Here is a 27,894-nt window from a genome sequence, read left to right on the forward strand (position 1 = left end):
CACGAGAGTATAACCTCCAATACCAGTGGTCTTCAACCTGCGGACCTCCAGAGTTGCAAAACTACAACTTCCAGCATGCCCGGACAGCCAACGGCTGTCCGGGCATGCTGGGTGTTGTAGTTTTGCAACATCTGGAGGTCCGCAGGTTGTAGACCACTGTCCTATACTTTACATTGCACGGATCCCTCAACATGCGATGGTTTCAACAAACGATGGTCCATTTGGAACGGATTACCATCGTATGTTGAGGGACCACTGTATGTCATCATTGGTGAAGATTTCCATTAGGTCTTGACAGTCTCACTTAGCAATATCATAGCCTTTAGAGCACTCGTTTTTCAGAAGCTTTGGCCCCCAGAGCTGCTCAGGTAGGATTCCTTATAAAGAAGTTGGTGTTACTGATGTCTAAGTCCCAAATGTGATATAAGTGGGCACAGAGCTGAAATACAGCTACCAGATGTGATTCCTAATGTTCTAGTATCAGTCTTCATATAAGCTGTGTCCGGTAAATGTAATATTCATATCATGTATGTCATATTATAGTAACATATTTTAGGACAATGTATGCAGTTTTAAAATTTTCAGATGTTCAGAACGTCGGGGTGCCAGAAGAGGGATTGCAGGGGTCCCAGAGGCCGAACCTGATTGTAGAACTGATCATTTGAATAGGATAGTTCATATTCGGCATCTCAAGATGGATACCAGATGGTGGAACACACCGCATGGGCGTCTGACAGTGGAAGTTATTTTGCGGTGTTCACCTGTCCGGCATGCACAATTAATGAATGCCAAATCTAAACATCTGATGCCAAGTGATTAAAGTTATAGGGGTCAGGAGATGACAATTTTAAACATATACATTTTCCTGCAAGTAGTTATGATTTTTTCCAGAAGTACGACAAAATCAAACCTACCGTATATACTCGAGTATAAGCCGAGTTTTTCAGCACGATTTTTCGTGCTGAAAACACCCCCCTCGGCTTATACTCGAGTGAACTCCCCCACCCGCAGTGGTCTTCAACCTGCGGACCTCCAGAGGTTTCAAAACTACAACTCCCAGCAAGCCCGGGCAGCCATCGGCTGTCCGGGCTTGCTGGGAGTTGTAGTTTTGAAACCTCCGGAGGTCCGCAGGTTGAAGACCACTGCGGCCTTCAACATCATCCAGCCCCCTCTCACCCCCTTTAGTTCTGAGTACTCACCTCCGCTCGGCGCTGGTCCGGTCCTGCAGGACTGTCCGGAGAGGAGGTGGTCCGGTGGGATAGTGGTTCCGGGCTGCTATCTTCACCGGGGAGGCCTCTTCTAAGCGCTTCGGGCCCGGCCTCAGAATAGTCACGTTGCCGTGACAACGACGCAGAGGTGCGTTCATTGCCAACGTACTTCTGCGTCATTGTCAAGGCAACGCATCTATTCCGGGCCGGAAGCGCGGAGAAGAGGCGCCCCCGGTGAAGAAAGCAGCCCGGACCACCTCCTCACCGGACCACCTCCTCACCGGACAGCCCTGCAGGACCGGACCAGCGCCGAGCGGAGGTGAGTACTCAGAACTAAAGGGGGTGAGAGGGGGGCTGGATGATGTTGAAGGCCGCAGTGGTCTTCAACCTGCGGACCTCCGGAGGTTTCAAAACTACAACTCCCAGCAAGCCCGGACAGCCGATGGCTGCCCGGGCTTGCTGGGAGTTGTAGTTTTGAAACCTCTGGAGGTCCGCAGGTTGAAGACCACTGAGGGCGAATGATGAGAAGAGGATGATGAAGGGGGGGTGTGGGGATGATGAAGGGGGGTGGGGATGATGAAGGGGGGGGGTGTGGGATGATTACAAGGGGATGATGAAGGGGGGATGTGTGGGATGATAAGGGGATGATGAAGGGGGGATGTGCGGGATGATAAGGGGATGATGAAGGGGGGATGTGTGGGATGATAAGGGGATGATGAAGGGGGGATGTGCGGGATGATAAGGGGATGATGAAGGGGGGATGTGTGGGATGATGACAAGGGGATGATGAAGGGGGATGTGCGGGATGATAAGGGGGGGGATGAAGGGGGGATGTGTGGGATGATGACAAGGGGATGATGAAGGGGGATGTGTGGGATGATAAGGGGATGATGAAGGGGGGATGTGTGGGATGATGACAAGGGGATGATGATGAGGATGTTAATGATGGGTCTGGATGATGACAGGGGGGGATGAGGTATTTCCCACCCTAGGCTTATACTCGAGTCAATAACTTTTCCTGGGATTTTGGGTTGAAATTAGGGGTCTCGGCTTATACTCGGGTCGGCTTATACTCGAGTATATACGGTATATAAGTAGGGGATCATTTTAATCGTATCGACCTACAGAATAAAGATAAGGTGTCATTTTTACAGAAAAATGTACTGCGTAGAAACAGAAGCCCCCGAAAGTTACAAAATGGCATTTTTTCTTCAATTTTGTCGCACATTTATTTTTTTCCTGTTTTGCCGTAGATTTTTGGGTAAAATGACCGATGTCATTACAAAGTAGAATTGGTGGCACAAAAAATAAGACATCATATGGATTTTTAGGTGCAAAATTGGAAGGGTTATGATTTTTAAAAGGTAAGGAGGAAAAAAAAAAGTGCAAAAACGGAAAAACCCTCTGTCCCCAAGGTGTTAACTTTTGTCATCATTTGTGGCATCAATTACACGCTGTATTCAATGAGCCAAATGCTGAAAATATGTGAACCAGCATTCTATAGATTGGTTTACATAAAACAAAAATTTTTTTGTTTCCTCTTGTCCCACAGATACTGTATAAACTGTGGATAAACGATAATGTCGTATGCAGTAGGGATCGACCGATATCATTTTTTTAGGGCCGATACCGATAATCGGTGGAGGTTAGGGCCGATAGCAGATAACTTATACCGATATTCCGGTATAAGTTATCGGCTATTTACCCCCCCCCCCCCAGATCATTGATGTAAAGCGGGCGCTTTAAATCAATGAACTGCAGCAGCTTTTGCGGTGCCATAGACCGCCGCCGCCACCCGCTTCTCTCCCCCTGCCTGTCTGGGGGTCCTGAGTCCTATCAGGCACAGGGCTCACAGCTGGAGGAACAATCCTCCCACTGTCAGCTTGTGTCCCGCTACTGTCATTGAGGACAAGCTGGGAGTTGTAGTTTTGCTAATGCTAGGGGAGATGTGAGCAGACAGCATACTGAGGGAGGGGGCGGAGACCTGCACAGTGAGGCCACACCCCCTCCCTTTGAGAGGAATTCAGACTACTGAGCTAAATTATAAGTGTAATAAAAAGATTAATAAAGGTGGTAGACACATAAAAATTAGATGTACATGGTCAGGATTAGGTACTGAGTGATATATTTAAAAAAAATTTTTTGTTGGATCTGAGGGGTATGTTTTAATGTGTTCACCAAAATAAAATAAGTAATGTTCACAGCCACCTTAGCCAAAGCACCAATAGTCACCTGTTATACCAACCGTATCGATAGGTAGAAAATATGCACTGAGCTCTGTTTAAGACTTTCCCATGTAGTATGTCCTGTCTGCAAAAAGGAGGGGTTAGGTCACTTTCATTATTCCATGAAGAGACCCATGACAGCCAATTTAACTCTATTGGCACAGCTAGGATAAGGAATGGAACATATCCTGATGATGGTTGTGTCCAAATATCTCCTGATGATGGTTGTGTCCAAATATCTCCTGATGATGGTTGTGTCCAAATATCTCCTTATGATGGCTGTGTCCAAATATCTCCTGATGATGGTTGTGTCCAAATATCTCCTGATGATGGTTGTGTCCAAATATCTCCTGATGATGGCTGTGTCCAAATATCTCCTGATGATGGCTGTGTCCAAATATCTCCTGATGATGGCTGTGTCCAAATATCTCCTGATGATGGTTGTGTCCAAATATCTCCTGATGATGGTTGTGTCCAAATATCTCCTTATGATGGCTGTGTCCAAATATCTCCTGATGATGGCTGTGTCCAAATATTTCTCCTGATGATGGCTGTGTCCAAATATCTCCTGATGATGGCTGTGTCCAAATATCTCCTGATGATGGCTGTGTCCAAATATCTCCTGATGATGGTTGTGTCCAAATATCTCCTGATGATGGTTGTGTCCAAATATCTCCTTATGATGGCTGTGTCCAAATATCTCCTGATGATGGCTGTGTCCAAATATCTCCTGATGATGGCTGTGTCCAAATATCTCCTTATGATGGCTGTGTCCAAATATCTCCTTATGATGGTTGTGTCCAAATATCTCCTTATGATGGTTGTGTCCAAATATCTCCTGATGATGGTTGTGTCCAAATATCTCCTGATGATGGTTGTGTTCAAATATCTCCTGATGATGGTTGTGTTCAAATATCTCCTGATGATGGTTGTGTCCAAATATCTCCTTATGATGGTTGTGTCCAAATATCTCCTTATGATGGTTGTGTCCAAATATCTCCTTATGATGGTTGTGTCCAAATATCTCCTGATGATGGCGGTGTCCAAATATCTGATGATGGCGGTGTCCAAATATCTCCTGATAATGGTTGTGTCCAAATATCTGATGATGGCGGTGTCCAAATATCTCCTGATGATGGTGGTGTCCAAATATCTCCTGATGGTGGTTGTGTCCAAATATCTCCTGATGATGGTTGTGTCCAAATATCTCCTGATGATGGTTGTGTCCAAATATCTCCTGATGATGGTTGTGTCCAAATATCTCCTTATGATGGCTGTGTCCAAATATCTCCTGATGATGGTTGTGTCCAAATATCTCCTGATGATGGTTGTGTCCAAATATCTCCTGATGATGGTTGTGTCCAAATATCTCCTGATGATGGCTGTGTCCAAATATCTCCTGATGATGGCTGTGTCCAAATATCTCCTGATGATGGCTGTGTCCAAATATCTCCTGATGATGGTTGTGTCCAAATATCTCCTGATGATGGTTGTGTCCAAATATCTCCTTATGATGGCTGTGTCCAAATATCTCCTGATGATGGCTGTGTCCAAATATCTCCTGATGATGGCTGTGTCCAAATATCTCCTGATGATGGCTGTGTCCAAATATCTCCTGATGATGGCTGTGTCCAAATATCTCCTGATGATGGTTGTGTCCAAATATCTCCTGATGATGGTTGTGTCCAAATATCTCCTTATGATGGCTGTGTCCAAATATCTCCTGATGATGGCTGTGTCCAAATATCTCCTGATGATGGCTGTGTCCAAATATCTCCTGATGATGGCTGTGTCCAAATATCTCCTTATGATGGCTGTGTCCAAATATCTCCTTATGATGGCTGTGTCCAAATATCTCCTGATGATGGCTGTGTCCAAATATCTCCTGATGATGGCTGTGTCCAAATATCTCCTTATGATGGCTGTGTCCAAATATCTCCTTATGATGGCTGTGTCCAAATATCTCCTTATGATGGTTGTGTCCAAATATCTCCTTATGATGGTTGTGTCCAAATATCTCCTGATGATGGTTGTGTCCAAATATCTCCTGATGATGGTTGTGTTCAAATATCTCCTGATGATGGTTGTGTTCAAATATCTCCTGATGATGGTTGTGTCCAAATATCTCCTTATGATGGTTGTGTCCAAATATCTCCTTATGATGGTTGTGTCCAAATATCTCCTTATGATGGTTGTGTCCAAATATCTCCTGATGATGGCGGTGTCCAAATATCTGATGATGGCGGTGTCCAAATATCTCCTGATAATGGTTGTGTCCAAATATCTGATGATGGCGGTGTCCAAATATCTCCTGATGATGGTGGTGTCCAAATATCTCCTGATGGTGGTTGTGTCCAAATATCTCCTGATGATGGTTGTGTCCAAATATCTCCTGATGATGGTTGTGTCCAAATATCTCCTGATGATGGTTGTACCCATAAGCAAGTGACTGTCAGAACAGATTTCCTTTTGCTGAAATTGATCATTATTAGTACTATAAGCTTGGTGATATTTTTGAACATGTTGTTTTGTCCCCCTTTATTTATCACATTGTAGAAAAATGTTAAAGGGGCATTCTGGTGGACTGTGAGCAACATTTTCCCCTGTCGCTGCCCCCTGGAAGTTTTTTTTTATATGCTTGTAATAGCCCTTTTAAGACTGGATACATGTGTTATCTTGATTTGTCAACTGTGCCAATAGGCTATAGGGAGCTTTATTTCATGTATATAAAAAAAGATGTATAACGGGTGTATACAGGAACCAGTCCTCTAGAGCCAGTGGAAAAAAGAAATGAGGAAATAGAAGAGAGGAAAGAAAATAGAAAAGAACATTTTTTTTCTTTTTTATTTTCATTATTATTTTTTTTTCTTTTTTTCTTTTTTTTCTTTTCTATTTTCTTTCCTCTCTTCTATTTCCTCATTTCTTTTTTCCACTGGTTCCTGTATACACCCGTTATACATCTTTTTTTATATACTTTTAGGTCTGTGGGGTATAGACCTACCCAGTTAACCTCGAGTCCGCTCCGGCTGAGTGAGCTACACAATCCTTGCTGTACTATTTCCATTGATTTGATGTATGCCAGAAAGTGTACTTTTGGAATACATAATGAGGGTATGCATCAACGGTCATGTAAAACTACATGGAACTACTGTAAAAGTTTTACTGGAAAGGTCATACATTTTTGGGGAAAATACAAATGTTGCCTTCACTATATGTCTTAGGCTGTCTTCACACCATACAGATTTTCCACCTTTTTGATGCAGTTTTCCAGCAATTTTGCTGTGACTGTAGCATTAATTGTATTATTTTACCGCAATTTGCACAATTGTGGTAGAATAAGGTCTTTTTTGCAGCAGTTTTGTGAAAATCATGGCAAGAGCTCGGGGAAAAACACAGAAAAAATTTAAGAAAAACTACATCATGTAAGCACAACCTCAGAGAAATCCTTTACGTTCTCGTACAGCATACGTCATAGCCTTCAGCCTGTATAATCTGATTACAAATACCCTGTGAATTTTCCTGACTACAAACTTAAAGGGGTACTCCGGTGGAAAACTTTTATTTTTTTTATAAATCAACTAGTGCCAGAAAGTTAAACAGATTTGTAAATTACTTCTATAAAAAAAATCTTAATCCTTCCAGTACTTCTTAGCTGCTGAATACTGCAGAGAAAATTCTGCTGAATCACGAGCACAGTGCTCTCTGCTGACATCTCTGTCCATTTTAGGGACTTTCCAGAGCATCATATGTTTTCTATGGGAATTTTCTCCTACTATGGACAGTTCTTAAAATGGACAGAGATGTCAGCAGAGGGCACTGTGCTCATTATGTCAGCAGAGAGCTCTGTGTTCCAAAAAGAAAATCATTTCCACTGTAGTATTCAGCAGCTGATGAGTACTGGAAGGATTAAGATTTTTTTATTAGAAGTAATTTACAAATCTGTTTAACCTTCTGGCACCAGTTGATTTATAAAAAAAATTAATAAATAAAAAAAGGTTTTCCTCCAGAGTACCCCTTTAATGAGCGTGGGGAAGAGTGAAATATGTAGATGTTCAATAGGTGACCATAGACATCTTGATTCCCCCTCCTCCATAAAAGCTTTTGAGGCAATATCAGTTGCATGCTTTGAAAAAAACAATTCAGTTTACCAAGACTATTACTTAAATTACAAAATGTGGATTTATAAGTAGATAACCATCTTCACCATAATTTGCACAATAAATTTTATATTGGATCTTATGGTACATTTTCCATTTTTTCCTTTTTGACAATCTTTCTTTATCCCCTTAAGGACTGAGCGATTTCACATTTTTGCATTTTCGTTTTTTCCTCCTTGCCTTTAAAAAATCATAACCCTTTCAATTTTAAACCTAAAAATCTGTATTATGGCTTATTTTTTGCGCCAAAAAATATACTTTACAGTGACATTAGTCATTTTACCGAAAAATCCACGGCAAAACGGAAAAAAAATTCATTGTGCGACAAACTTGAAGAAAAAATACCATTTTGTAAATTTTGGGGGCTTCCGTTTCTACGCAGTGCATTTTTCGGTAAAAGTGACACCTTATCTTTATTCTGTAGGTCCATACAGTTAAAATGATACCCTACTTATATAGGTTTGATTGTGCATTACTTCAGAAAAAAAATCATAAATACATGCAGGGAAATTTATACGTTTAAAATTGTCATTTTTTGAGCCCTATAACTTTTTTTATTTTTCTGCGTTCAGGGGGCTATGATGGCTCATTTTTTGTGCCATGATCTGAAGTTTTTAGCGGTACCAGTTTTTTGTTCTGATCAGACTTTTTGATCACTTTTTATTCACTTTTTTGTGGTATAAAAAGTGATCAAAAATGGAAAATAGAATTTTTTTGCACGTACGCCATTGAACGTGCGGATTGAAAAGTGATATATTTTTTATAATTCGGACATTTCCGCACGCGGTGATACCACATATGTGTATTTTTATTTACACTGTTTTATTTTGTTACTAGGAAATGCCGGGTGATTTAAACTATTAATTCAGAAGGGAATACCTGAAAGGGTTAACTTCTTTTTTTTTTTTTTTTTTGCAAGCTGATAGGTGCCATAGAGACCTATCAGCTTGCAATGGCTGATTTCATTTTTCATTCACGGACTTTCTGCATGTAGTTAAAAATTTTTTCAGAAGTACAACCAAATCAAACCTACCGTATATACTCGAGTATAAGCCGAGTTTTTCAGCACGGTTTTTCGTGCTGAAAACACCCCCCTCGGCTTATACTCGAGTGAACTCTCCACCCGCAGTGGTCTTCAACCTGCGGACCTCCAGAGGTTTCAAAACTACAACTCCCAGCAAGCCCGGGCAGCCATCGGCTGTCCGGGCTTGCTGGGAGTTGTAGTTTTGAAACCTCTGGAGGTCCGCAGGTTGAAGACCACTGCGGCCTTCGACATCATCCAGCCCCCTCTCACCCCCTTTAGTTCTGTACAGTACTCGCCTCTGCTCGGCGCTGGTCCGGTGCTGCAGGACTGTCCGGTGGGGAGGTCGTCCGGTGGGATAGTGGTTCCGGGCTGCTATCTTCACCGGGGAGGCCTCTTCTAAGCGCTTCGGGCCCGGGCCCAGAATAGTCACGTTGCCTTGACGACGACGCAGAGGTACGTTCATTACCAACGTACTTCTGCGTCATCGTCAAGGCAACACCTCTATTCTGGGCCCGAAGCGCGGAGAAGAGGCGCCCCCGGTGAAGATAGCAGCCCGGAACCACTATCCCACCGGACGACCTCCTCACCGGACAGTCCTGCAGCACCGGACCAGCGCCGAGCGGAGGTGAGTACAGAACTAAAGGGGGTGAGGGGGGCTGGATGATGTCAAAGGCCGCAGTGGTCTTCAACCTGTGGACCTCCAGAGGTTTCAAAACTACAACTCCCAGAAAGCGCGGACAGCCGATGGCTGCCCGGGCTTGCTGGGAGTTGTAGTTATGAAACCTCTGGAGGTCCGCAGGTTGAAGACCACTGAGGGCGGATGATGACAAGAGAATGATGAAGGGGGGGTGTGGGATGATGACAAGGGGATGATGAAGGGGGGGTGGGAATGATGACAAGGGGATGATGAAGGGGGGGTGTGGGATGATGACAAGGGGAAGATGAAGGGGGGGGTGGGGATGATGACAAGGGGATGATGAAGGGGGGGGTGGGGATGATGAAAAGGGGATGATGAAGGGGGGGGTGTGTGGGATGATGACAAGGGGATGATGAAGGGGGGTGGGGATGATGACAAGGGGATGATGAAGGGGGGGTGTGGGATGATGACAGGTGATGATGATGAGGGTCTGGATGATGACAGGGTGATGAGGATGTTAATGACGGGGGTCTGGATGATGACAGGGGGGGGATGATGTATTTCCCACCCTAGGCTTATACTCGAGTCAATAACTTTTCCTGGGATTTTGGGGTGAAATTAGGGGCCTCGGCTTATACTCGGGTCGGCTTATACTCGAGTATATACGGTATATATAAGTAGGATATCATTTTAACCGTATGGACCTACAGAATAAAGATAATGTGTCATTTTTACCAAAAAATCTACTGCGTAGAAAGGGAAGCCCCCAAAATTTACAAAATGGCATTTTTTCTTCCATTTTGTCGCACAATGATTTTTTTTTCCCGTTTCGCCGTAGATTTTGGGGTAAAATGACTGTCATTACAAAGTAGATTTGGTGGCGCAAAAAATAAGCCATAATATGGATTTTTAGGTGCAACATTTTAAGTGTTGTTATTTTTAGAATGTGATGAGGAAAAAACAAAAATGCAAAAACTGAAAAACCCTCCGTCCTTAAGGGGTTAACCCTTTAGATCGCAGCGTCTAAACGTCTAAAGGTGCCGTTATCCCGTCCCTGGGGGGGCGGCCGGGGGTTTGTCGATCCACTGTGGAGGTAGCCGGAGGGCTTACCTCTGCTTCTGTCCAGGTCCCAGCTCTGAGATTGATAGAGCCTGGCCAGGCTTTATCAATCGTGCGTTTTATGGAACCACATTGATCTGTATGAGGAATCAAATGATTCCTCCTAAAAGTCTCCTAAGGGGACTAAAAGTGTAAAAGTAACATTTTTTTAAAAAGTGTAAAAAACCCTTCCTTAACTCCTTCTTTATTAAATGTTTAAATCACCCCCCCTTTCTTAAATTCCATATAAAAATATATAAACATATGTGGTATCGCTGCGTGGGTAAATGTCCACACTGTCAATGGTGTACGCGCAAAAAAAATCCGAAGTCCAAAATAGCGTATTTTTGATCACTTTTTATACCATGAAAAAATTTATAAAAAGCAATCAAAAAGTCTGATCAAAACAAAAATGGTACCGATAAAAACATCAGATCATGGCATAAAATATGAGCCCTCATACAGCCCCGTACGCGAAAAAATTAAGTTATAGGGGTCAGAATAGGACTATTTTTAATGTATTAATTTTCCTGCATGTAGTTATGAGTTTTTACAGAAGTACGACAAAATCAAACCTATATAAGTAGGGGATCATTTAAATCGTATGGACCTACAGAATAAAGAGAAGGTGTAACTTTTTAGAAACGTAAGCCCACAAAATTTTAAAAAATTGCATTTTTTCTTCAATTTTGTCATACAATTTTTTTTTTTTTTCCGTTTCGCCATAGATTTTTGGGTAAAATGACTGATGTCTTTACAACGTAGAATTGGTGGTGCAAAAAAAAGCCCTCGTATGGTTTTTTTAGGTGCAAAATTGAAAGGGTTATGAATTTTAAAAGGTAAGAAGGAAAAAACGAAAGTGCAAAAACAGAAAAACGCTTGGCTCTTAAGGGGTTAAATAAATGTTAAAAATGACAGTATAATGTGGAATCCAAATGACGGTCTTTTATAGTCCTCCTTTTTTGTGAATCACATAAATAATCTTCAACATCCTGAAAGATCTTGATAGGACAATGAGCCAAACGTGTTGACCTGTCATTCAAGGAATTAATGTCCTCCTATTCTGACAGCTATTGACATTCCAGACATATTCTAAGAACCTTTACATTTTGCTAGTTATATTGGATTCAAGGAGCCATGACTGTACTCTCACTATTAATATTCAAGGTGGATGCTTGTAATGCATTGTCATTCGATAGGTTTATGGTCGCAGCGCTTTGAACTAGCTGTAGTCATCTGCCTTTTGTATTGCTAGAGCATACACCATATAATTTGTGTACTTTCGAGCGGTTCGGAGGCCAGCCATGCAGATAGTTTGGGATCTTGTTGCTGCTGTGGTTATGCCGTTCTGTTACTGAGGCTTATTCATTTACTTTCTTTTGCCACATTTATTGTGTATTTACACAAAAAGTGCAAAAACAAAATAAATAAACTAATATAGACCTTATTTACATGCTATTTTGGTTAAAATAATTTTGTGTACCAGGACAAGCAGATTGTCATGAGGGACAAGTAGATTGCGCTCCGTTAAGGACCAAGACCATTACACCTGAACGCCCCTTAGTGGAAATCTGTCACCAGTGTCACCTGCTTTAACCTGTGGGCACCGACGGGTAGTGCAGGTGACACTGGTGACATCGGTACTTACCTTGTCCCATTCTGTGCAGGGGATCTCCGGTAATCATCTCCGTTACTCTTCAGCTCTGGGTCCGACGTGGGGCACGGGCGGAATTTAGTAGCGTTACCTCTGCTGGGTCCTGCTGCTAGACAACAGAAGCGGTGATGTCGCTAAGCTCCGCCTGTGCCCCAAAACAGGCCGGAGCTGAAGCTAACAGAGGAGATTACCGGAGATCCCCGGCATGGAACAGGACAAGGTAAGTACCCTTGTCATCAGTGTCACCTGCACTACCTGTCGGTACCGACAGGTTAGTGCAGGTGACACTGGTGACAGATCCTTTAACGTGTACCTGTCAGATCACAAAAAAAAAAAAATGTTATATGTTGCTCAGTATCTCATCCTGATCATGTACATATAATCATTATGTTCCTATGCCCAATATTTCTCCTCACATTCACTTTATTTACTTGGAGTGATTGCAAAGGGAAAGTACTTTTCATTTACAGGTTGGGGGCAGGTCCCTTTCTATGATATCCACTCCCCCTCCCTCCCTCTCTCTGCTCTGGGAGAAGTAACTTCTTCCTTTCTGATTTTATGCTATTCACAAACACACACACACACACACACACACAAGCTGTGTGCCTACAATTTTTCCATATCTACAGCTCCCAGCATGCCCACACATCCTTTTGAGTTATAGTTTTGCAACAGCTGGAGGCATATGATTGTAGTCTCTCTGTATCACACACACACACACACATTCACTTCATATATTCACTGATATACACACATACATATATATCCATTCACATACATGCAGGGACACTTACTTTTTAAACAAATAAATCCTCTATGTATTCACAGGCTGCAGTGTGTTTCTGCCCCTCTCCCCCTTCTCTTCACACAAGCAGACAGTCAGTGAGAGCCCAGCTGCAGTGTGTTCCTGCTCCTCTCCCTCACCTTTTCTTCACAGGGCAGACAAGTAAACACAGGCAGAGATTGAGTTGAGAGCATGCAATGTCAGGCTTCTGCTTTCAAGGCCGGCAGGATATTGTCATGTATATAAAGAGGCATGGACTCGAGGGACAGGGACATAATACTCCCCCTTTATAAAGCATTGGTACTGCCTCACCTGGAATATGCTGTTCAGTTTTGGACACCAGTCCATAAAAGGGACACTGTGGAGCTTGAAAGGGTGCAGAGCCGTGCGACTAAACTAATATGGGGTATGAGGAGCAATTAAAGGAGTTACAATTGTTTAGTCTTCAGATGAGACGTTTAAGGGGGGATATGGTAAATGTATAGAAGTATATTAATGGCCCATACAAAAAATATGGAGAAAAACTGTTCCAGGTTAAACCCCCCCCCCCCCCAAAGGACGAGGGGGCACTCCCTCCGTCTGGAGGAGAAAAAGTTTAGTCTCAAGGGGCGACACGCCTTCTTTACCATGAGAACTGTGAACTTATGGAACAGTCTACCTCAGGAACTGGTCACAGCAGGAAAAATTAACAGCTTTAAAACAGGATTAGATACATTCCTGGAACAACATAACATTAATGCTTATGAAGAAATATAAAATCCTATCCCTTCCCCAATATCGCGCCACACCCCTACCTTTCAATTCCCTGGTTGAACTTGATGGACGTATGTCTTTTTTCAACCGTACTAACTATGTAACTATGAGAGCAGAGCAGCTTGCTGTTAATCATGAAGTGGGTCCATGAGGTAGTAACACAGCAGTGTACACAGCAGGAGTGGAATGCATCCCAGGAGGTGGGGGGCAGATTTCTGACTGGCTTTTTCAGTATGAAATACTGAAAATATTCTAATGAAAGCAATTACAAAACATATTGGTTTTGCATGCTTTACAACATATCAAAAGTTTTTATATCTGACAGTGCCCATTTAACCCCTTAACCCCTTAAGGACACATGACGTACTGGAACGTCATGTGTCCACTCCCGATCTATAACGCGGGGCCACGGCGTGGCCCCGCGTCATAGCGGTTCGGGCCCGGCCTCTAACAACGGCCGGGACCCGTGGCTAATAGCGCGCGGCATTGATCGCTGTGCCGCGCGCTATTAACCCTTTAGACGCGGCGTTCAAAGTTGAACGCCGCGTCTAAAGTGAAACCGAAAGCATGCCGGCTAGCTCAGTGGGCTGTTCGGGATAGCCGCGGTGAAATCGCGGCATCCCGAACAGCTGACAGGACAGCGGGAGGGCCCCTACCTGCCTCCTCGCTGTCCGATCGCCGAATGACTGCTCAGTGCCTGAGATCCAGGCATGAGCAGTCATGCGGCAGAATCATCGATCACTGGTTTCTTATGAGAAACCAGTGATCAATGTAAAAGATCAGTGTGTGCAGTGTTATAGGTCCCTATGGGACCTATAACACTGCAAAAAAAAAGTGAATAAACATCATTTAACCCCTTCCCTATTAAAAGTTTGAATCACCCCCCTTTTCCCATAAAAGAAAAAACACAGTGTAAATAAAAATAAAAATAAACATAAATGGTATCGCCGCGTGCGGAAATGTCCGAATTATAAAAAAATATCGTTAATTAAACCGCACGGTCAATGGCGTGCGCGCAAAAAAATTCCAAAGTCCAAAATAGTGCATTTTTGGTCACTTTTTATATCATGAAAAAATGAATAAAAAGCGATCAATAAGTCCTATCAATGCAAAAATGGTACCGTTAAAAACTTCAGATCACGGCGCAAAAAATGAGCCCTCATACCGCCCCATACACGGAAAAATAAAAAAGTTATAGGGGTCAGAAGATGACAATTTTAAACGTATTAATTTTCCTGCATGTAGTTATGATTTTTTCCAGAAGTCCGACAAAATCAAACCTATATAAGTAGGGTATCATTTTAATCGTATGGACCTACAGAATACATATCAGGTGTCATTTTTACCGAAAAATGTACTACGTAGAAACGGAAGCCCCCAAAAGTTACAAAACAGCGTTTTTTTTTAAATTTTGTCGCACAATGATTTTTTTTCCCGCTTCACCATAGATTTTTGGGCAAAATGACTGACGTCATTACAAAGTAGAATTGGTGGCGCAAAAAATAAGCCATCATATGGATTTTTAGGTGTAAATTTGAAAGAGTTATGATTTTTTAAAGGCAAGGAGCAAAAAACGAAAATGCAAAAACGGAAAAACCTCCGGTCCTTAAGGGGTTAAGGACCGGGGTTTTTTCCGTTTTTGCATTTTCGTTTTTTGCTCCTTCCCTTTAAAAAATCATAACTCTTTCAAATTTGCACCTAAAAATCCATATGATGGCTTATTTTTTGCGCCACCAATTCTACTTTGTAATTACGTCAGTCATTTTGCCCAAAAATCTACGGTGAAGCGGGGAAAAAAATCATTGTGCAACAAAATTGAAAAAAAAACGCTGTTTTGTAACTTTTGGGGGCTTCCGTTTCTACGTAGTACATTTTTCGGTAAAAATGACACCTGATATTTATTCTGTAGGTCCATAGGATTAAAATGATACCCTACTTATATAGGTTTGATTTTGTCGGACTTCTGGAAAAAATCATAACTACATGCAGGAAAATTAATACGTTTAAAATTGTCATCTTCTGACCCCTATAACTTTTTTTTTTTTCCGTGTATGGGGCGGTATGAGGGCTCATTTTTTGCGCCGTGATCTGAAGTTTTTAACGGTACCATTTTTGCATTGATAGGACTTATTGATTCATTTTTAAATGATATAAAAAGTGACCAAAAATGCACTATTTTGGACTTTGAAATTTTTTTGCGCGCACGCCATTGACCGAGCGGTTTAATTAATGATATATTTTTATAATTCGGACATTTACGCACGCGGTGATACCATATATGTTTATTTTTATTTACACTGTGTTTTTTTTTTTATTGGAAAAGGGGGGTGATTCAAACTTTTAATAGGGGAGGAGTTAAATGATCTTTATTCACTTTTTTTTTTCACTTTTTTTTTGCAGTGTTATAGGTCCCATAGGGACCTATAACACTGCACACACTGATCTTCTATGTTGATCACTGGTTTCTCATAAGAAAACAGTGATCAACGATTCTGCCGCATGACTGCTCAGGCCTGGATCTCAGGCACTGAGCAGTCATTCGGCGATCGGACAGCGAGGAGGCAGGAAGGGGCCCTCCCGCTGTCCTGTCAGCTGTTCGGGATGCCGCGATTAGCCGCGGCTATCCCGAACAGCCCGACTGAGCTAGCCGGGAACTTTCACTTTTAGCCGCGCGGCTCAGCTCTGAGCGCGCGGCTAAAGGGTTAATAGCGCGTGGCGCAGCGATCGGCGCTGCGCGCTATTAGAGGCGGGTCCCGGCTTCACTATGAAGCCGGGCCCGCCGTGATATGACGCGGGGTTACTGTGTAACCCCGCGTTATATCAGAAGAGCAGGACCAAGGACGTACCGGTACGTCCTTGGTCCTTAAGGGGTTAAAGACCAGGCCTGTTTTTTCAAATCGAGGATATATGACTTTATTAGAGAATAACTCTGGTAACATTTTGCCAATCCTGATAATTCTGAAATTGTTTTTTTTGTCACAAGTTGTACTTCATGTGCATATTATAAGTAGGCCGATATCATTTGCAGTTTATTTATTTATAATTCTTTTTACAATGCAAAAAATCATGAAATAAAAGATATTTTAACACTAATAGGTTGCTTATATTCTTACTGAGCAAATAGTTTATGAAACTTATACTTTTAGAAAATTTAAAACGTACATCTTTTATGTGCAATGCAAGTTTTGCAGAAACTTGAAGGTGGTAGAACATATGACCCCATTTTTAAAACTAGACCCCTCAAGGTATTTGCTAGGGGGTACAGTGAGGTATTTTAACACTTTTTTTTTTTTTGGCAGGAATTATTTGTGGGACATATTTTTGTATATCGCTTCTGATATTGAAAGAAATACACCCTATATTTTATTGAGCTGCTCGGCCCGTGTTTGGAAATACCCCCGCTTAGGCCATATTTGGTTCCTTGGCCGCGTGGTAGGACCCAGAAGGAGAGGAGCTCATTTGGCTTTCAGGGCATCATTTTAGGCCGAATGGATTATAGGCCGCACTTAATGCCTGCAAAGGGTTTTAGCTGCCAGAACCTTTCAAAATCCCCACCAGTGACCCCATTTTGGAAACTACACCCCCTAAAGAATTCACCTAGACCAAAAGGGAGTACTTTGAGTCCTTTTGTGTGGCTGGAATGGTTGCAAAATCAGTGGAAAAATGTTAATTTGTTTTTTTTTCCACAAATGCATCATTTGTGGGACATATTTTTTGTACATTGCGTCTGAAAAGGAGAAAATGCTCCCCATATTTTATTACTCTGTCCGTCCCGTGTTCGGTAAGACCCCCGCTTAGGCCATATTTGGTTGCACGGCCACATGGTGGGACCCAAAAGGAGAGGAGCGCCATTTGGCTTTCAGGATATCATAATACAAATTATAGGCCGTACTTCATCTTGCAAAGCATTCTAGCTGTCAGAACAATACCGCACCCCCAGAAGTGACCCCATTTTCGAAACTACACCCCTAAAGTATTCACCTAGGGCAAAAGTGAGTACGTTGAGCCCTTATTGTGTGGCTAGAATAATTTCAAAGTCAGTGGAAAAAAATAGCAGTTAGCTTTTTTTTACCCCACAAATTCTTTATTTGTGGGACATCATTTGGTAAGTCGCTTCTGAAATGGAGGAAATGTGCCCCATATTTTATCATGCTGTTCGTTCCGGGCTGGCCAGTACCCCCACTTAGGCCATATTTGCTTGCCTGACCGCCTGGTAGGACCAAGAAGGAGATGTGCCCCCTTTTGCAGCTTTCAGAGCATCATTATATGAATTATAGACCCCACTCCATGCCTGCAAAGGATTGGAGCTGGCAGAACAATACCACAACCCCACAAGTGACCCCATGTGGACTGCAATATTTTTGTCTCAGAAAGAAATATGTATTAGCTGGACCAAGGACCGCTCTGATCGCTCCTTGGTCGGCTAACAGTGACACGTACAGCAGTCTGTGACAGTTAAAGTTCATAATGGATATAGCCGTCATGTTGTGGGAATAAGCATCCGCTCATGGTGATTATATCCATCACTGGGCAAAAAAAAAAAAACTGGTTTATTTTGTTAGAGGGGGAGGAGGGGGGATTGGTTGGGTGATACTCCCCATCCATACTGCATTTCTACAGTATAGGTGTCTGTTGTCATGTCAAAAAAGGATGCCATTCAGAGATGAATGGAGCTGCTACAGTTTACGTCAGCATTACTTTTTTTTTTATGTGATGCTGACGGATACCTCTAACATTTGTTTTACGGTTTTTTTTTTTTAATGCTTTGGAATACTTAGTACTCCAAAGCATTGCAGTAATTTGCTGCCTGCCAGTTTAGCACTGGCAGGCAGCATATCAGGACATGCCTCTGGCACATCCTGACAGGCAGTTACTGGGGCAGACCTGGGGGTGTTTGTAAGACCCCCAGCTGCCCAGGTAACTAGCAGCACCCTGGGTGATCATTGCGGGGAGTTGCAGGAGAGAGACAGAGGGAGCCTCTTCCTTCTGTCAAACTCCATACAGCTCGCGGTTGCTTCTGACCGTGACTGTAAGGGTTAAACTGCCAGGACCGACGTTTACTTTGATCCCGGTAGTGTGGCAGGCCCCCGCCTTCCGGGGATTACACGCAGCACCCCGCGATCGCGTTGCAGGGTGCTGCAGGGGAGACAGAGGGAGCTCCCTCTGTCAAAACACTTATAGCCCGAGGTCACTTCCGACCGTGGCTGTAAGGGTTAAACTGCCGGGACCAAAGTTTACTTTTGTCTCGTCAGTGCGGCAGGGTCTCGGCTGTGTGATACAGCCGAGTCCCTGCCGCGATCTTGTGGGTAAACTGGGCAGTACCCACGAGAGCCATGGACGTGTATCCACATCCTGGTACGGGAACGTGCATCCCCCCTGGACGTGGTCGTTAACATGTTAGAGGGGTACTCGAGTGGAAAACATATATTATTATTTTCTTTTTTAATCAACAGGGGTCCAGAAAGTTAAACCGATTTGTAAATTACTTCTATTTAAAAATCTAAATCTTTCCAGTACTTATAATCTGCTATATACTACAGAGGAAGTTCTTCTCTTTTTTCCATTTCTTTTCTGTCTGACCACAGTGCTCTCTGCTGACACCCCTGTCCATGTCAGGAACTATCCAGAGTAGGAGCAAATCCCCACCGCAAACCTCTTCTGCTCTGGACAGTTCCTGACATGGACAGAGGTGTCAGCAGAGAGCACTGTGGTCAGACTAAAAATAACTACTCAACTTCCTCTGGAGTATACAGCAGCTGATAAGTACTGGAAGGATTAAGATTTGTTAACAGAAGTAATTAAAAAAATCGGTTAAAGTTTCTGGCACCAGTTGATTTAAAAAAAAAATAATAATTCCACCGGAGTACCCCTTTAAAGGTAAACTGTCAGATATTTTCTCCCGCACTATCTACACTACTGGTGGATAGTGCAGGAGACACTGATTAAAACTAGCCCTACCTCGCCCGGATCTGCCCGGCCATTCGCCCGCAATTGTAGTTTTATTCTATGTGTAAATCTTGCTGTAACTGGCATGGGCGAGGCTTCTGCAGGTTAACTGGCACTGACGTCAGCACCGCTTATGAATATTCATCCCCCCTCCCTCCAGTTAGGAGTGGCGAAGAGAGGGAGAACTGGAGGGAAGGGGGATGAATATTCATAAGCAGCGCTGATGTCAGTGCCAGTTAATCTGCAGAAACCCCGCCCGTGCCTGTTACAGCAAGATATATACATAGAATAAAACTACTATTGCAGGGTGAACGGCCGGGCGGATCCTGTAAGGTAGGGCTCGTTTTAATCAGAGTCTCCCGCACTGGATATATCTGACAGTTTTCCTTTAACGTCTCCATGATGTTTAATGGGTCATTAAGGGGTTAAAGAAAGGGGTGATTGCAATGTCCATGGACAACAGTAGCGCAATTTCTGGGTGGAAAAAAGGGACTTTTATTTTCTAACCTAATTCCTAGGCAGACCTGGGAAAAAAGGAAAAGCAGATACATACAAGATAATAATAAAGTATATCCCAAAAAAATTTTTCTTTAAATATCTCTGGGGTCCCTGAGGTTGGACCCCCACAAATCATATCACATATCCTAGTCAAATGCCATCACATTTTAAGACTGTAATACCCCTATAATTATTTTGTTTTAAAAAGAAAAGAAATCCAGCTACTATTTGGTAGACAGTAGTCACTCATCCTCACATCTTTTGGGAAAGCAGTTTTTGTGTACTGATAAGTGGGTTGAACGCACGCTGTCATAGAGGTCACTGATCAATGTGACAGTGCTCCTGTCTACGTACTATGGCACTAGATGTAACTGACTGTATTTAGTGTTATGTGAGCAGCTGTTACAGGGATCTTTTGTTGGCTTGCCACAGGCACCAGCAGTCAGAAGAGACCGACTTATGGCAAAAGTAACATTTAACAGAAGCCAATTCACTCTTTTCATCCGTTTTTACCGCTGGATGACGGAAGCCAATGTATGGCTTCTGTCCTCTATATGCTGCTCTGGTATTTATTTAACAAATACATGTTTTTGATTTTTCTTTTTTTTTCTGTATACTAGTCAGAGTTTCAAAGATCATGAAGGATTTATTATTGCATCCAGAGCTTTTAGGCATAAAAAGTTGCAAACCCCTCCAATAAGTCACAAACCTAAGCCAGATCAGGCCTTGCTTATAAAACATCCTTTGGGGGCACTTTAAAAATGTCTCCCAAAGAGTCGTAACTGAGGCTTTCTGTGCAGAAAAGTCACAGAGGAGATGAGGAATCATGCAAAATGGTGTTCTGAAGGGATTTATTGTTTTTTGGTTATGTACGCCAATTTTATCAAATTTATCGTCCTTGATAGTATGATAAATGTGTCACACTTAAGCGAAGCCAAAACAAACAAAATTACTTCAAAACTCTCTTTCCAATGATAAATTGTTATCTTTGGATCACTGAACCACTTCACCAATCTGGGCTTTATGGCAGAGTGGCCACTAAGAAGCCCCTCGTAAGTAAACAACACATGGAAGCCTGCCTGGAGGTTGCAAAAAAGCACATAAAGGAATTTCAGATTGTACGAAACAAAATACTCTACTCTGGTCTGATAAAATCTAAATTGGATTTTTTGGCCTCTAATTCTAATTTCTGTCATGTCTGGAGGATTAAGGAAACCAGACACTGTTCATCATCTGCCCAATACCATCCCTACAGTGAAGCGTGGTGGTGGCAGCATCATGCTGTGGGTTGTTAAAGGGGTATTCCAGGAATTTTTTTTATTTGACTATGCTACAGGGGCTGTAAGTTAGTGTAGTTCATAATATAGTGTCTGTACCTGTGTGTACGGTTTTCTCACAATGTGATTTTCACCCCAATATTTATTTTTATCAGCGTACAAAATTACTGTAGTCTCAGATTTTTCCCAGGTTGCAATGCGACCGAGACCTGACCTCACTAGTCAGCTGATGACAGGGAGCCTGTCTGCTTCAATGGGTGTAGGGATCGCTTGGTGGGACAGAGATCTATCTGCAACTAATGCGCACAGGCACAATGATTGAAAACCACAGGTCTTCTGAATGGATGCAGCTCATTTATGTTTCAATGGGTGTGGTGGCTGATGTGTGGGAGGGAGGAAAATGGAATTATGAGATTTGTATTCAAAAAAAGAAAACTGGCTAGCTTTTTGTGAACTGGTATTTCCTGTTTCACAGTGTTATGGTAATCTCACAACATAGCCATTTAGCCCCAAGACTAGTGCAGATCCTTCCTAAGCATGTCCATTACTGCCTGCCAGGTACATACTAAAATCACCTTATGGTGGATAACCCCTTTAAGTGGCTTGGACTGGGAGACTGGTCAGGGTTGAGAAAAAGCTGATTGGAGCAGTATAGAGTGATTCTTAATACAAACCTGATCCAGAGTTCTCTGGACCTCAAATTCAGCTTCCAACAAGACCCTAGGCACACAGTTAAGACATCACAGGAGTGGCTTAGGGAGGACTCTGTGAATGTCCTTGAGTGCCCCAGCCAGAGCCCTAACTTGAACCCAATCAAACATTTCTGGAGTGCAAACCTTGTGACTTTATACCCAAGAAACCTGGAGGCTGTAGTCACTGCCTTACAGTTATTGAATGTTTTATTTTGGTGTATGCAAAATGTAGTCAACTATGCTATTGTTTATGCCAAAAATGTCTGTTTACAGTGCATTTTTTTAACCCCTTAAGGTCGCAGGGTTTTTCCGCTTTTGCACTTTTGTTTTTTCCTCGTCACCTTCTAAAAATCATAACTCTTTCAATTTTGCACATACAGACCCATGAGGGCTTTTTTTTTTTGCGCCACCAACTGTACTTTATAATGACATCAATCATTTCACCACAAAATTTACGGCAAAACCAGACAAAAAATATTTGTGGGGCAAAATAGGAACCCCCCCCTCCGCACACAATTTTGTAACTTTGGGGGGGCTTCTGATTGCATACAGTGCACTTTTCAGTAAAAATGACACCTTATCTTTATTCTGTAGGTCCATACGGTTACAAGGATATCTAATTTATATAGGTTTTATTTTGTTTTACTAAAAAAAAATTATAACTATATGCACCAAAATTAGTATGTGTAAAATTGTCATCTTCTGACCATAACTTTATTTTTCCATATACAGGGATGTATGAAGGCCCATTTTTAGCGCCATGATCTGAAGTTTTTATCTGTACCTTTTTTGTTTTGATGGGACTTTTTGATCGCTTTTTATAAAAAAAAAAATTTATGGTATACAAAGTGACCAAAAATACGCAGTTCTGGACTTTGGCATTATTTTACATGTACGCCGTTGACCGTGAGGTTTAATTAACATTTAATTTTTATAGTTCGGACATTTACGCACGCGATACCACATGGTTTATTTTTATTATGTTTACATATTTTTTATATGGAATTTGGAAAATGGGGTGATTCAAACCTTTAATATGGAATGGGTTAATGGGTGTGTTTTTTTTTATTTTTATTTTTTTAACTTTTTATTCAACTTTTTTTTTTTTTTTGTCTTTTTTTCCACTTTTAGTCCCCTTAGGGGACTTTTAGGAGGAATCAACAGATTCCTCATACAGATCAATGTGGTTCCATAGAACCTGGAGCTGGGGGCCGGCCGGTATGGTGCAGGCTCGAGTCAGGAGCCCGCGCCATACACTGCTTGCCATTGTAGGACAAGCAGGCTCGTTCTTAGACGGCAACCGGTTAATATAAGTTAATGGGAAACTGATTCTGGTGTATGGCATTCAGCATCCTCTATTTTTAGCATCCTTTGATGTATACATTTTTTTCCTTTTCAAGTGTCTAAAATCTATATTTTACATAGAAGGAAAAAAAGCAAAGTGAACTTACTTTAAAAGGTCTGATTTCTCATGTAAACACTTTTTAGCTTTTTAGCTTTTTAGTTTTTTTTTTAAATTTATTCTATTTTTTTTTTAGTTCTTGTTTTTCTCCCCAAAAATTAGCAAAGAGTTCTAACATACTGTTTTCATTTTATCATTACGATTGAATTTATTTTTATCTTGGCAAAATGCTGCAACACGACATAATATGAAAAAAGTTAAAGGGTGTGAAGACTTTCTGAATATATTGTTGGTTGGGTAAAACAATCTAATATTAGTCTAATACAAAACAGTATGCTTTTTTCATGTTATCTAAAATAGATCTGCAGCCAGAATCTGCCAGAATTTCACCAACTTTTTGTTATTTTAGATACATCAACAAACAGGAAATTTATATAAAAAGATTTGGTTTGTAAATGAAGGCATGATCTAGTTGGTTGAGCGTTTTCATTCTGCATCATATGTAAATCTCTCCTCTAGTTTGTTAGAAAACATACCGTATATTAAAGCAATGAATTGGCATAGTTATAGAAAAGCAAATTTAAGGCGTAATGCTTTGTGCATATGGAATTTTGTGACTATAAAATGTACAAAAAAATTTCAGTTTTATGCCTCAAAATACATCCAGGAAGTCAGTATTAATGAATTTTCTGTACTTTTGTACTCAATAGTAAAATAGTTGTATGTACTAGGGATCGACCGATATCGTTTTTTTAGGACCGATACCGATAATCGGTGCAGGTTAGGGCCGATAGCTGATAACTTATACCGATATTCCGGTATAAGTTATCGGCTATTTAACCCCCTGCAGATCATTGATTTAAAGCGGGCGCTTTAAATCAATGATCTGCAGTGGCTTTTGCGGGGCCATAGGCCGCCGCCGCCACCCGCTTCTCTCCCCTACCTGTCAGGGTGGTCCGGCCCATCCATCCATCGTTCATGTAGTGTCCGGGAGCGTTCCGGGTGGAGGGTGGTCCGGTCCGGGCTGCTCTTCTTCTCCGGCGGTCATCTTCTCCACTCCGGGCAGGCTCCGGCCTAGTACGCTGCATAGACGCCGCTGCGCAGTGACGCCCGTGCGCAGCGACGCACCTGACATCACGTCGTAGCGGCGTCTATGCAGCGTACTAGGCCGGAGCCTGCCCGGAGTGGAGAAGAAGACCGTGGGAGAAGGACAGCCCGGACCGGACCACCCGGAACGCCTCCGGACACTACAGGAAGGAAGGATGGATGGCCCGGACCACCCCCATTAAGGGTAAGTTTAATTTTTTTATTGACTCGGAGGGTGGGAGAGGGGCCCGACCGGTATAGCGGTATGGGCAAAAATCCATACCGGTATACTGCCCAGCACTACGGTGGGGGATGCGATGCGGTGCGGTGGGTCGGGGGTGCGGTGCGGCGGGTCGAGGGGGTGGCGGTCGCGGTGCGGGGCATTATCGGCTTATTGGCAAGATAATTGCCGATACCGATAATGCCCAAAATCGTGATTATCGGCCATACCGATAATCGGTTGATCCCTAGTATGTACACAAACATGTAAATTTGTATGGCTTTCAAATAAAGTGTCAGGTGTTTTTACTTTATTTTGTTTTATTCTGATGCCATAAACTGCCTAAAATTAGAGCCCAAAAAAGGCCATAACTTTTATTGGAGACCAAAAAGGTCTTATATGTCCCAAATCTGTGTACATTGTATGCATGTGTCCTAAATGTTAGGTAATTCTATTGATGAGAGTTTGAAGGCTTTAATGTGTTAGGATGACATGCAGATAGATAGCTGGTGTTGTATTCTTATCAGCAGAGATGTGTATCCTGATTTAAATGCTTGATCTAAAATTATCAACATACTGGAAGTAGGTCAGTTCGTTATCTGTAAATAAACTGACTTTATTGTAATGAGTCTTTTTCCCTTTTTTTTCTTTTTGCAGGCAGCCACAAGTTTGCACCTGGTCTGACGCACCTCCTCCAAATTCCCTACAGCGAAGCACTGCCAAAACCACCTTTATTGCTTCCCGTTGTTGCCATCATGCAGACAGCCATGCACATCGCTTAAGTCATCAAACCATTTACACCGTCATTCTCAACTACAGATGAGTAGACTGGTGTGTTGTCCCCATACTAACTTGAAAACGTAAAGCAGCATAACGGAAGTAACGCTGGATTTTGAAAGAGAAAACCATTCAGAAATTTGAAAGACCCCCGCCAATCCCCCCAGCTTTATTATCATAGCTGACTTTACAAAGCAGCAGTAAAAAAACATATAATTAAAAAAAAAAAAAGGAAATGCCTATGCTTCGAGACATCAAAGGCCAGTGAATAGCAATGTCTAATGTGTATTGATGGTGTGAAAGAGAACACGTTAGAAATAAGGCAAGAAAAGTATGGGCATTCTTTTGACAAATAGACTTCACTGTGTGAACTGGGTCGTGAAATTAAGTCACTTTTTTGCCTCCACCTCTTTTGCTCACCTCTTCTCACTTCCTCAAATGACTTAAATACCATTTAAATTATAATGCGGCGGTTGACTGGTTCTTGCCTACTTTCTCCTGCTTCAACCTTACAAATGACCAGAGGCTTGAAGTTGCAATTCTCCAGTAACTACTTGTAATGCTTGGGAGATAAAGCAAAAGATAAAACAATTCTGTGCAAAGGAAACCTTTTTGTCTCTTTTTTTTTTCTCCACTTCACTTTATTTTTATTTTTTGTATTTTTTTTGCTCTTTTTTTTTCCTACTTACTGGAATTATTATATTGCACTTAATCTGGTCATTAAGTTTATCTTGTACAGAAAATAAAAAGGAAGTCAGACTAATAGGATAATGAATGCATTGTTCACGTATCAGCGTTTTAGGAAGAGCAGGGTAATTCCCAGCTAGCAGTACTATCAGCTGGTTGGAGTGAACATGGGACAGTGTCTACTTCCTATACACAATTCTCTTGTTGGACCTAGTAAGGATTGTTGTTTTTTGGACTGTCAGTATGTCTGATCACACAGGTTGAACATTCTTCAGTGGTCAGCTGACAACCTAAATGAGGTTTGCAATAGCTGCACTGTAGAGAACTAGAAGTTGAACAGTTTTGTCTTATTTTTTGCACAACTGGATGTTGTCTAAAGCTGTTTGGGAAAAAAAAGTTGGCCTGGAAATTACTTTGCACAGTTTGTGTGCCTTTTCCTTCTGCTTTTTATGCAAATATGTGTTGGCTGCAAGAACCTGCCAGAAAGTGAGTTGCCGTTAGAAAACGATATGAGTTAATGTAGTTTTGCTGTTCACCTAGAGGAATCCGGTGTCTGTACTTTAAGCCTTAAATACTTGAAACCTTTACAATCCTCGACTTTATGGAATCGTGTCTGTGATGTTATTGGACGGCTCTATTACTATCCTGGAACTGTAATCTCAGGCTGCATAAATTTTTTGGCGTAGTAAGTTGCTGATCAGACACATTGCGAGCTGAAACAGAAAGCGGGCCGAGAAACCATGATTGTCCAAAGGGAAATCAACCACACAACCTTCATGACAAGAATCCAGAGTGCTGGTTAATTTTATAAGCCAAATTTCCGTAGTTTTGTACATGAATAACTGTTACTATGCATTAAGAGGATTTTCATAGGCACTGGCCACTTAACATACTCAAGGTCAGCTTTAACCCTTTGAGAACTTTGCTCGCATTTCAATGCACATGACTTGGTTTATTAACTTAATTTATTTTTAAAAAAATTTCTGAGGAGGACTGAGAACTGAACTTTGTGTAAGCATGTACGCATCGGTGGAGCATGGGCCTGTTCTTTGCAGTGATTCCAACATTTTATGCCTTTCTTGGAAAGGAAGGGTGCCAAAAAGTGAGAAGGAGAAACCGGTGTGTCGAAGACGCTACTATGAGGAAGGCTGGCTAGCTACAGGTAATGGAAGAGGAGTTGTAGGTGTTACATTCACCCTGAGCCATTGTAGAAGAGACCGAAACACACCTCAGAGAACCAACTTCAACCTTCGAGGCCACAACAGTGAGGTAGGAGTTTTTGTTTCATATTCTGTAAGTTTTAGTGTTCTACATATTAAAGATACATGTAGAATCATATATACATTTTCTTATAATGATTTTATAGTTGTTTGAGTTTTTTTTATTTTAATACTGCAATGTAGATAGCTCCTCAATTGTAAGTCTCTTGTGTATTTATTTTCATTCATATATTGCGGACATAGCCTGCGGCACTGTACAGATATTATCACATCAGTCTCTGTTGGGCTCACAGTCAAACTTAAGGGTACGTTTTGTAGCATGGGAGCAAAAACAGGTACCCAACTCCACGCAGTTGTAGGTTCAGTTTGGGCTCAAGCCCATGGATCCATGACACATAGTACAGAAGTCCATAAAAACATCAAAGTATAGCAATGTACAGCCTTCTGAGTAAAACAAAAGATAGGCAGTGGGCCCATCTTCACCACATTCCTATTTTTTTTTGTATATAAAGAACATAAATATAAAGGGCATCTTGAAAAATAAAGATT

The 27,894-nt window shown here is 42.0% G+C and overlaps 1 protein-coding gene across 1 annotated transcript in view; it reads left to right on the plus strand.

Annotated features, from left to right (window-relative positions):
- Positions 1–27,894, plus strand: part of TULP4 (TUB like protein 4) — a 237,499-nt gene that overhangs the window by 35,591 nt on the left and 174,014 nt on the right. The window contains exon 2 of the mRNA XM_056567101.1: positions 25,319–27,394. Within this exon, the coding sequence (XP_056423076.1) occupies positions 27,143–27,394 (252 nt within the window). The 5' untranslated portion in view covers positions 25,319–27,142. The remainder of the gene's footprint in view (positions 1–25,318; positions 27,395–27,894) is intronic.

Source organism: Hyla sarda, chromosome 3 (assembly GCF_029499605.1).
Source record: "Hyla sarda isolate aHylSar1 chromosome 3, aHylSar1.hap1, whole genome shotgun sequence".
In the NCBI taxonomy this organism is placed as follows: domain Eukaryota; kingdom Metazoa; phylum Chordata; class Amphibia; order Anura; family Hylidae; genus Hyla; species Hyla sarda.